Here is a 12386-nt window from a genome sequence, read left to right as displayed (position 1 = left end):
ATGGTCCCGGAGGAAGTTACAATGTTAGCCTAATTTAAAAAACAGTCAGTAACTATTTGATTCTTAGGGTTCTTTTTTTCAGAATTATTTTTAAATGGAATGGGAAAACTAGAAACAGTTTTTCAGAAAGAAACTTTGAGTATTTGTGACATTTTCTTAAATAAACATTTAAACATTTAGGTTGCTAAATGGATCCTGTAAGATGCACAAGCTAAATTAAATGTTGATTGTAGTACACTGTGAAAAGTTTAACTCTAGTCAGCTTAAGAAACTTTGTTACATATTAAATGTAAGGAACTTAGGATTTTACAGCAATGTGTGTGCCCTTCTGTAAGTGCAGTCRCAAATTTCTCAGCTGTAGATAAAAAGGGTTTTATTCCCAGAGCTRGAGGCAAGCTATTAAAAATTATTATTTTTAATAATAATTATTATTATTTGTCTCAGTGGGCATTTCATGTGCAAAATCTTCAAGGCAGATGTTGAAAGCTCTAACCATTCTCACAGTGAAGAGTTCRTTGCTTACATCTAAATCTATCATCTTTCAGTTTAAAGCCATTTCCTCTTGTCTTATCTCTACATGTCCTTCTAAAAAGTCACTTGTCAAACTAGTTGCTTGTGGAGTGAAAACTTTATTCTGTGCACTCCTGATCATGGATTTAATTAAGTGTAGCTCTCACATCTGTCTGAACAGGATTTTAAATGTCTGTCAGCTGCAATGCAACCCCAGCCATTGGTTTGGTGGATTATTAAGGTCGACAAGCCTTGGGAAGGCAAATACACATCTGTGATGATAGGACAATGCTGTAGAATTCCGTATGGTAGGATGAGGATGTTGGTTGTCTCCTCCCTCCCATGTAACAATTTCTGGTATCAAATGCAGGAGGAGGTTTGAAAGAAGGTGCTTCTCACAAAAATAACTGAAAGGTAAATTTTGTTACAAAATTCAGTACATAATAAATTATTTACAGGAACTAAAGAATTGGAAGAACTTACAGAACTTGACTGAGAACCATCGTAAACAATTATGCTAACTCTGGTTTATGAAATCCTGGTGTCCCAGACCACTAGATGCTGAGAAACTCCCTGAAAGATTGCTACATATGTGGCAATGTTTGCTGTCCAACAATATACTAAGCAGCTGTCTGACTTAATGTATCCTTTTGTTCTTCCTCCCACATGTAACCACTGAGCCTTGGCACTGGTGAAGAACTGTTATCTTTCCACTTTAGTAGCTGTTTCTGTTCATTTCTGATATTGTCCAGTTTTTGTCAATAGTGAGATCTTTGTGCTGAAGTGAATCCCTGCCATGTCAGAGTGTTTTGTAGGCAGGCTGAAATATTTCCATTTGGAGCTAGTACAAAGYATGTGTATTCCTGGTTTATGATTAAGTTCAAAAAGCAAGCCCCTAGGAGCCTCTATAACTGAATTTAACTTGGTGCAATGACAGCTGAAGTTGTACAGTATAATTCAACATGGAAGCATAGATTAAGGGAATCAAAATAAATTTTGAGTTTGCTGGAATCTACCTCTGAGTCTGCTGTAGTAATTAATCTGCTGTGAAGGTGCTCATTCAGGTCTCCAGTAGTATAAATATGCTTATTCCACTCTTTTTCTGGTATTAGAAATAAAATAATAATAGAAAAAAAAAAAACATTTAATCCACATCTGGTTGGATTTTTTCTCCATGGAAAGAGTTGTTGTAATTTGGACTGTTACCATTATACACTAAGTACCAGAACATCTGGTGCATTCCATGAAGTGTTTAAGAGGAGAAGAATCAAGTTTCTCTTGTATGTAAAAAARCTTTCTTTAAATAAAAGAAGCTTTAGCAAATATGGTTACCATTGGATGAGACCATTCTGGCTAAGAGAGGTGGCAGCCCTCAGTATTACACTACAGGTCAGTAAAATWCTTGCTGTTAAGTTTTCCAAGCTGGTGAGAAAGGAAAAGGGATCAATTGGAAGRCAATATTGAGTAAATTTGAAGTTGTTTAAATGAAATTTTTATTTTGTCAATTATTCCTCTAGGAAATTTCTGTCATAACAAATTGTGCTGAAGTGTTTTCTCTGGGATAGAGTTCACCTTCTGTAATATTGTCTAGCTGCTTGTGTCTTCATATTCTTGTGCATAGCACTTTTAAAAGTGATACCATCTTCAGCATGACATTAATTGAAAATATGGTGGAAACTGACCAACATACTGTTAATATTCTGAAAAAYGCTCCCAACTGCTGCCTTCAAAAAACTTGCTGAAGTAGCTAATAAAATACATTATGTTCCGTTCTCGGAGGGAGAATTTCAGGACATAACTAGAGAAAGGATCATTTATTTGTTTCCTGAACTCCCTTGAACTAACTCAGAGTTTCTTGCACTGAGAAAGAACAATTTAGAACATTCATATAGAATGTAGAGAAAATGCTCCAAAATTTTTTTCTAGATCAGTCTGTCTATTACATGCTTTCCTGTCAGTCTTTTTTGGAGACCTGGTCCCCATCTGAGGATCGCCTAGGTTATTTCTGTTTGTAAATTTATGGTTAGGTCATCTTTTTCTCTACCTCAAAGAGAAGAAACAAGACCATGCAAGAAGTGATTTTAAAATAAGTGTACTGTTTGTTGTTACAGAATCATTATGGTATTAAAAGCAGGAGTGAGTGAGGACTTCTTTGATTCCAAAGTTATGAAAAAGTTAACCTATACATTTGCATCATCAGTTGGTTTTTTTAAATTGCCTGTAAACACAACTGCCTGATCCACAGTATCATATTCTGATTTTTTTAAGATCCTTCAGGGCGATATAGGAAAATGTAGTAAAGCCTTGCTCTGTTTAAAAAAAAAAAAAAAAAGAATATTAGCAATATATTTATTCCTTGGAGGCACTATGGTCAGAGCAGCTTCAAAGACAACAGCCAAGTAAAGATTAATGTAAATGCATACTAGAAACATAATAATAAATAACCATAAGAACAGAGAGTTCTAAAAAGCTTGTGAATATAATTGAAACTGTTAATATAAACAAGGCTGTAGATGGGCATTGTATTAGATGACAGTGCCTTGATGATCTAACAAAATGCTGCAGTASGGTCTCTAGTTTGTTTTTCCCATCTTTATGTGCTGCTAAACTATATCCGTCAAATGGACAAAAAGCATCTGATGCGTGTTCTATTAAATAATTCAACTAAACTAGGTTTCTCAGATGCTGGTACTGAGCTTGGAACATTTCGCAATGCTTAATAAACTATTGCCCAATTGTCTTGGTTTTGAAAGACAGGTGCTTGCCAATGAAGGCAGGGACCCCCCTTGGAGGGGTGGATATGACCCCCCCTTTCCTCCGAATTATTGTAGCTTTGAAAATCAGGGGCTTTCACGCAAGAACTTTAGTAAAAGGGAGTAACAGTTTTTACTAATATGTATAACAAGGTAAAACAAGTAACAACAACGACAGCAACAACCAGCCCAGTCCCAAACCCATTGACAGCCTCACACAGAGATACACACACCCTCCCCTTTGGTGCAGTTCCAGTCCCAGTCAGCAGGGGCGCTGTTGGCTCCCGGCCGGGCAGGGCGGGTGCGATGATTCCCCGGTGGCTGCAGGGGGCGCTGTGGGCGGGTCCCGGCTGGTTCAGATCTCCCGCGTGGCCAATGGCGGATACAAATCGGCAGAGCTGGATGGGGAAAAAGTTCCTCTGCAAACTCACAGGGGAAAAATGCCAATCTCAGTGCTCCTCTGGACAGCAAGAAATCTCAGAACGGCCAGATGGGCAAAAAAATGAGCAAAATCCCACGGCTGTAGGCRGGATGCAGCAGAACTCGACCACTGCAGCTGGAATCTCAGGGGTCCCAGGCAAGGCAGAGGGGGAGGCAGAAGATCACAGTGCAGCAAACAGGAACCAGAGAYGCTGGATTCTGCAGCAGCAGGTCCACCATCTTCCTCCGAGCCAAGCACAGCACGAAGTGAAGCATAGGTTCTGTTGTCTTCCCTAATCGCCCAGCCATCAAAAGGATGACCTGGCAATCAGTGTATCCCAGCAACAAAATGGGAAAGAAAAATTCCCCGAGAAAGGAAACAAAAGGAGAAACCTTAACCCACAACACCGGTAATGGGTTATAATTGTGTAGTAATGCAAGAAAGAAGTAAGAAGTGTGCAAGAAGTATGCAAGAAAGGTAAATCTTGCTGTACTCTGATTTTCTGCAGGCTGTCTACTAGGTTCCTGGAACCTAATTTGCTTACTTGTATGTGAGATATCCTTTAGTCASTTTAGCCTATTCCTACCAAATCAATTCTCTTCATCAGGATAGTTAGATGATAGCTGAAATAAGYCAGTTTTTACTCTGCAGCTCTCCTGCTAATGAAAACATCAGCAGTGAAGTATGTGCCAGGGAAGTGCATGTGAGTTCTTCAGAAAGCWTCTGCTGCTTGTTTTAACAGCTGGCCTATGCCTTCAAATGCAGCAGCTACAGGGAATGGCATATCCCTTTGCTGCTTATTTTGCATTTCTCAGTGTAACACTGATAGAAGAGCCAGGGAGCAGGCCAGTTTAATAAGAACAATTATCTAACACAAACAGAGTGGAAGGAACTGTAGAAGAGGACACAGCAGGCAAACTATTTTGTCATGGGTTCATTAAACATGTTGCMATTTGATGTGTTTATTGTAAGGGRTCATACTAATATGTCACTACCTAAACAGACTTTTTTTCCAATGTGATCTTGACTGACACTTGATTCAGTTAAAGCTTGCACTGTTTCTGGTGCTTGTCATATTGAAAAACAAATTTGCTGTACTGGATCCATTTCTGTCCTAAGTAAAATGTAAATAACTCAAAATGGATCAAAGRTGGCAAAACACAGTCCAGAGTAGATGAGATGCAAATGTATTTTCTAAAACTCAGGTCTGCCTTTCAGAGGTAAATTTAGGCATTYTGTAAATGATAATGAAGGAATAAGAGTTATTTTGTGCTGTGCTGTGGAGACCACTACTTTATGCATGAGTTGTGTGCCTCACTCCTCAGGCAATTGTACTTCTACATSAGCTCTTAATCAGTGCATTCGAGGCCTTTCTTTTTAATGCCACTTGCATAAATARTCCCATCACACCTTTGGTGAAATTACATTGCTTTTCTGTGTATGTCTTTTGTGTAGAAAAAAAATGTTTGAAAGTTATTTTGGTTAAGCATTCTTTTTTTTTTTTTTCTTCTGCTTTAGTATTTTCTTACCTCTTTTATCAGATTTGTTAGTATTAATGACAGGTAAAAGTCTTGGCAGTGGAAATTTGCAGTAGCAATTTTATCTGTATTTTTTACATTTTTGCAATGGAATGTTCAAAATTCTTGCTGTCCTTGTTGACAGACATGTTTAGAGAAAAAAGCCCTTATATAACCTTGGTGGTTTTGTGTGGCAAGCTTAAAAACATAATAATGACTAGAAACTAGTGATAAACACCCTGTTCTAGCCCTGCACAAGAAACAATTTTGTGAAATCCRTTAAGTCTTATAAAAGATTTTCTATTCCACCTTCTAGGTGGTGGATACTGTGTTACATTTGGCAAAAAAATGCTTCACAAATTAAAGGTGCATTTTGTTTATAGCATGGCATTTGATACGTATATCATGAACAGCAGCCCTTAWTTTTCTTTGGAGGGAATTTGTTCAGAATGGAGGGTTCTTTTGATGTGCCTTGTGTCCTGCAGATCCCAAAGGTCCATCTTGGAGCTGGCTGACACTGGCTCTGCTGGATCAACTTCTCAGAGAGCCACTCCTACAGCCCACCCCTGCCAAAACTTTGCCACCCAGACCCCAATACATGCTGGAAAGTCAGTGATGAGGAAAGGGTAGAGTGTACTGGAAAAGTTTGTCTGCTGCATCCCTGCTTTGTACTTGTAATACATATGTACACATATATATATATATATAGGAGTTTTCCATCATAAGTATTCCATGTTAGATATCYTATCATGTGCAACACTATTTGGACACTACCTGAATTGGGAATTACTTGGCAGTTGGAAACAATGAGAAACTAAAGAATGGAAAATCTTGTCAGATGACAATAGAAGCTCAACCAAAATCCAAGAATATGAAGCTCTGGAAAGATTCTGCAAAAGGGTAGGCAAAAGGAATTTTGAGCAGCTCTCATGTCATACAAAATAAGATAAATCTGAGAGAAATGCTGTAATTAAACTGCAGTTAGCTGTGAGTCAGTRCACACAGTGGGAAATCACTTACTGCAAATCCTATGAAATGCAAAAAGCTCTGGATAGCATAGAAAGAAGGTCTGAGATCAGTCATATAAGGTGAGTCATAAGAAGAGGGCAAAAAAGGAGGTGTGAAAGTGTGAGCTTGATTTGGAAACAGGTAGATAAGTGCTGATCTGGGAATTGGTTTGAGGAAACCCAAATGCTCTTCATGAATTAAAGCAGAAGTGTCTGTAAAAGCTGAAATCTGGTCAGGGCCCTATAATGTTGAGCACAGTTCCTGCATTTAATCATTCCCAGTGATTTTTTAAAAATACTTGTTATTAGAGTTTTCAATATTCYTACATGTGTCAGTTACCTGTAGCCTTGCCTGTACCATTCCCATCAAGTAGAGAACAGTAGTCTTTATGCTTCATACTAGGTATGAAAAATACAAAGAATAAAAGGACATTATCAACACTTTAAAGTTTGTTGCCTTTTTAGAAGCTTCAAATCTTGCCACATTGAAGAAGTGAATGCTTGCACTGTAGTCACTTATACTATTTATGCAGCATTTTTGTTTTCTGCATAAAGTTTATAGTTTTGTTCTACGATACAAATAGAGAAAGTTTAAATGATTTTATGCAGCTGAATTTATTTTAAAATCCACACTTAAAAATATATATGTTTAAAATATAAATGTTTAATATTGCCTTCAAAGGGATGTTTAGGACAAATTAGAAGACTTCAGTAATTATTGAGCGTTATTAACATTGGTTTGCAGGCCTTGAGTGCCCAGTGTGGTCTCAGTTTCACAACAAAGGACTTTTAAGAGAACTACTGCTAAACTGACTTCTGCCAGTTGCTCTCTAACAAGAGCATTGCCTAATAAATGTGGCATGAAGAATTGATTTAATGAGCCAGGAGTCCCAGATTTAAAGTATTATCAGGATTGCTAATAGCCTAATCTGAGATACCCATTATCATAGGTTGTTTTTAGTCATGAATTCCCAGCAGAGCTGTTTTGCCAGTCCAGWCTTCCATAATGATGTGTTTTATTTGTAGCAATGATGATTTTGTTTTGATATTTATATCACTATTAGACTATTTAATGATTTTTAATATTTTTAAGTACTTATTGTATATTACAGACTTCAAAAATGCTAAGAATTCTGGATCATATTAAGTAAAWGCTTGTCTTGTTTATTTGGTGGGGCCAGTTAACATATTTAATTGCTTTGCTCACCCTGGGCACTATGCTGCAACCCTGGTTGTAGCACAGTGAAATGTGAATGGGGCTTTGAGGTTGTCATTACACAATATGTACAGGCTGGCTAATCTTAGTTATGGAAAAAAAAAAAAAAGAAATCCGAGCTTCAGATTACAGTATGGGAAATCTTTATGCTTCAGAAATTTTTCTGCCTAACTGTGGCAAAACAATAAGAATGAGAAAGGTATCTGAAAATAAAAAAGGAAAGTAAGGAAAGGAGTAGTATGGAGTGTGTTTTGGACTGTATGTTGTGTGGGTTTTCTTAGTGCACAATACTGATTTATTTTGGGAAAAATAATTATTTGCAGTTTGTGAAAGTGATTACACACTCTTGTCTTCAACTGTGGTAGATTTATTTGTACAGCCTTATATACACTCCATTTACACTTTTAGATAAAACGGAAAACTTATTTGAAAATGGTGATGAACTAAATGTACATTTAGTGTCAGCAAATAAAGTTCTAAAACCATGGGGTATTTTTTTTCATATTTAGAAGGCTGGTAATCCAATAAAATAGAGGAGATTAGATTGCAGAATGAAATTTYCCCTTTGGTACCACACACTGACTTCCAGTGTACCATCAAACTGTTTACTGAACAGAAACTGATTGATTTTTTCTGACCTAATGTACAAGGAAAATAAAAATGGTTTGAAAATGCTAACAAAAATCCCCAAACCTACCCATATCAGTAGAAAGAATACTCAGATTTTTCTCATCTGTTTTTATCCTTTCTTTGACAGTGACTTGTTATCTTCCAATTATGTGGAGATTCACTATGAAGATGGAAAACCAAAATTTTCTAAGGTATTGTGTTCTTATCTTTCTGAGGGAACAATGCCAATAAAATGTTAAAAAAAGAGAAAAAATGTTTTAGCAAGACTTCAAAATATCTGAAGTGTTTTTCCACACATAGAGGTTAACTGTGATCTCATCTTGTAAGAGTATCTCAGTAATACAAGAGGAATTGTACAAAAAAAAAGGAAAGCTATGTTTTGGGGTGAGGAATAGTCATTTGTAGGTGGTAGTAGTGAAGATGAACCATTGCTGCCAGAACAATTATATMTTGTAAAATATAGGAGATGGAGGGGTGGAAGTCACCATCAGATTAATCTTCATCAATTATTTATATGTCCTTAGCACAAAGTACAAGGAGAAAGAATAATGGTAATGTAAGACATTTAAACAAACCCAAAAATCTTGGAGTGACTTTCTTTGCAAGATTTATACAGTTGTGAAATAGAAAATGAAAGATTTAACTGAAACTTTAACCTCTGGAGTTATTACAAAATCAGCATATTGCTAGACATCCAATTAATTATGTTTGTCAGACTAGATCCCAAACKGAATTCAGTGCTGTAGGCTATTGATCCAAAGCCAGATTAAAGTTCTGTAAGGTAGTTCAGCCCTATGGGAACCAGATCAGTCTTTTTGTTTGTTTGTAGTAACAAAATGAGGACTTGAAATTTCCTAGGAAGGTTATAAATTATATTATGGGGAATTACTTTTTTCATATTTGGTAAAAATGACAAAATATTTCTTGCAAACTTATTATGTGTGAATTATATCTGTATTTAGAGTGGAGGCAAGCAAGTATTCTGGTTATACGCATGTCTTCAGAAAGCCCAGACTGTTGTTTGTCCAAGTCTAGTTTATTATTTTGCCTTTGTTACAGAGAATCTCAAATAAAATAATATATGACAGATTAGGGCAGAATTAAACAATTACAYGGCAATGTAATTCCTGAAATATGGCATTCTGTTTTCTTCCACTGAAGAAGAAAAATAATTTCATGTAATGCACAAAGGATATAGTTTCACTAAGACTCAGTATTCTGCAGAATAGGCAAAAATGCTAAATGATGCAAGAAAACAATTCCCTCTGGCATTTAGACAAGCTCATGCAATTGTGCAGCACTAGCATTGAGCACTGCGGTTGCTGAATCATGGATCTGACTGGAAAATTATATTAGAACTTCAGACTCAGCAAATGGGCTACCTTTGCATGCTGCAGTAACTTGATCCAAACTTCCTAGGGGATGTTTTCTGGTTTGTTTTATTTAGAAGCAATAATAGAGCTCCTGAGGTCACGTTAATCTGTAAAACCTTTCATTATAGATAACAAAAGAACAACCCCAAAATTCCACACAATTTGTGTAGGAGGTCAAATAAGGATTGTATCCTGGTCTTTTGCTGTGTCTTATAATACTTTTTTAGGCCTAAGTAAAATGTTATTTTGTTTCCTGATGTGGGTCTAAAGAAGTGAGATCTCAGTGGAAAGTACTGTATTTTCTAGAAAGAGGTAGTTAATTACAAAAATGAATGAAGCACAAACAGCAATTTCTTTACTCAGATGATCATCTTTAAAGAAAAAAAAAAACTTGAAAAGTTTTGTGTGAAAAATATAGTCACAATTAAGCTGTTAAAAAGCCTGTTTTATGCATTCTCAGTGATGAAAGGTGAACTGACTAATTGCTTTCTGTGTAGTACTTTGATTTAATTATACACAATAGCCTTTAATGACTTTAGTTCAGAATCTGAATAGCTCATTAAATAAGATGCAAAATGGAAACAATGCTTTCATGGATAGACAAAGATCATTTACATTTTTCCTACCTTCTTGAGTTATAATAATCTCATAAAGAATGGGTTCAATATGCATGTTGGAGTTCAGATGACATGACAAAAGAATTAAAAATACTTTTRTGATGAATAGTAGGTTTGTCAAACAGTGGGTGAGAGACAACCACACTTCAGGGTTTTTAATAAAATTTTTTAAGAATATTTTTTATTTGTGGTTTAGCTGACCTTACTGCTGATAGACAGTAAAGACTACTTAAATGAGGYAAATGTGCATTGTTACTGTTAGGTTTTTTTTCTCCTTGCATTGGTTTTGAGCAAAAGACATTAAATGAGGATAATTTTGTGTGTGTGATTTTTTGTTTTTAAACATTATTAGGGGGGAGAGCATTGTTACTACCACGGAAGTATCAGAGGTGTCCAGGATTCCAAAGTTGCTCTTTCTACTTGTAATGGACTTCAGTAAGTGCATGTTCTGAAACACTACAGCTCAAAGATTTTTGTATGTTTTGAAATGCCAGTACCAGCTATGCCAAACTGCTAGCAATTTTTCTTAGCATCATTAGAACTGGTGTTTTGACACTGTCTCATRAAACCTTTGAATATAGTAAGTGTAAGTAAATATTTCCCCAGATGACTTATTGTGGTGAAGGATAAACAAGAATTGTGTTTCAACAGTWTGCATGCTCAGTATTCATGCATGATTCTGTCAGCCAAAGGAAAAATGGTTCTTTTTGTTAGATTGTACAAGGAAAAAATGCAAGAAATTAGCCCTTAATAGCATTAGTTATTGCTAATATTGCTAAGCTGTTGACTGTATTTTGCATGATAAGGTGTGTCCTAGGACTTCCTCTTTCTGAGGTCAAATCTTTACTCCTTTTGGTACTTTATCATTGCATTGCCATTACATTTAGTGTTASTCCATTAAAATGTGCCACATATCTTAAAAACCCCAATCTTGGCTTTAGCTACATGTGGTAGCAATGAACATGTATTTAATATTGATTAGTTTCTCATCCCTTAGTCTGGTTTTGTCTCATCAAAACTCATATCCTGGAGTCAAACTGATCACCTTGTAACCCTAAATATAACTTCCTTTTCTCCATGTTCTAGTGGCATGTTTGAAGATAGTACTYACTTGTACTTGATAGAACCGATGGATCTGACCCACACTGCAGTAAGTTTTTTTGTCTAGTTTATTTGGTTTCGGAGAGTGTTCAAGGAATTGCAAATAACAGCATTAAAATAAATCATTGAATGATATGTGTCACGCATTCATGTGAAAATGAAAARTATTTTAGAACACTTGGTGTAAATTTGTTTAAGGTAGTAAATGTGTTATTATGATTTACCTATGATTTTTCTCTGCTTTTCTTTAATTCTTTGTTTTCTACCTGCTGTTGATCATTTAGATGCTGGGAGTAGACAAATAAAATTGTTTCCATAGCACATGCTTATGAACTGTTAAAAAGTGTTCATCAGTTTACTCTGGTACTTGAATTAAAGTGTTTATATATTCATTGAAGGGATCTCCAAAACTCATTTATGCATTCCTCTCTAAATAGTTGCATCAGATTGCTSTTGGCCTACCATGATTCTAGAAAAAGCTTAATTAAGTGATAATTGCATCTGGGCACTGTATATCTTAAGTCAGTGGTCATTGCACATCTTAAATGTTCATTATCCAGCATATTCAAATACAAGGTAACGCTGGATCAGCATGCAGAGCTGCATCTATGCAAATATTTTGCAATTACTGTTTTTGAATTTCATGTTTCATGTGTACAACCATTTCTAAAACTTCAGCTGTTAATATCCCTGACACAATTTCACAGACAGTAGTAGAACTAGGTGTATTTCTAACTTCTGAATGATTCAAATCTTTGAGTGATTTTCAGTGAAATTATTTTGCAACATTGAGACAGAGAACTCTTTAGGTTTGTGTCCTGCTTAGTCTGTAGGATATATTGCAGATGGTATATCACAGGTCTCAAGCTTGTCTTGCTCTAGTATGTATATGATAGTATATGTASAGTAAATGACAAACAATGATGCAGAACTGAATATGTTTCAGTGACTGTAAAGCTGAAATTGAAGTCTGAATAAAGAKCTGCAAAATCATTGACTGATACTGTCCAAGAAACTGGATCAACATTCAGGGGGCTTGATATCATTTGGGCAATTATTGGACATAAATTGGACACAATTATGTCCAATTATTGGACATAAATGAAATTTCAGAGACAYTTGGAAATAATACATCCAAAAGAATCAGTCTCCCTGGGAACAACAGTACATGCTGTGTGTCTATGTTTGATGTAGCACATGCTCATAAATGTTGTAATTCTAAAAGCTGACAACACAGACAC

General features: G+C 35.9%; 1 protein-coding gene across 6 annotated transcripts in view; it reads left to right on the top strand.

Moving 5' to 3' along the window:
- The window catches only part of ADAM23 (ADAM metallopeptidase domain 23), a 71732-nt gene that overhangs the window by 15717 nt on the left and 43629 nt on the right, over positions 1-12386 (top strand). For all 6 annotated transcript variants that reach the window (XM_057372846.1, XM_057372847.1, XM_057372852.1 and 3 more), the window contains exons 4-6: positions 8182-8245; positions 10397-10479; positions 11131-11194. In XM_057372846.1, coding sequence (XP_057228829.1) covers positions 8182-8245; positions 10397-10479; positions 11131-11194 — 211 coding nt within the window. The remainder of the gene's footprint in view (positions 1-8181; positions 8246-10396; positions 10480-11130; positions 11195-12386) is intronic.

The sequence above is a fragment of the Malurus melanocephalus genome, unplaced genomic scaffold (assembly GCF_030028575.1).
Source record: "Malurus melanocephalus ecotype Western Australia unplaced genomic scaffold, MMel_1.1 scaffold_180, whole genome shotgun sequence".
Taxonomy (NCBI): domain Eukaryota; kingdom Metazoa; phylum Chordata; class Aves; order Passeriformes; family Maluridae; genus Malurus; species Malurus melanocephalus.
Note: the sequence above shows the minus strand (reverse complement) of the source record. Positions and strands in the feature narration are given on the sequence as shown.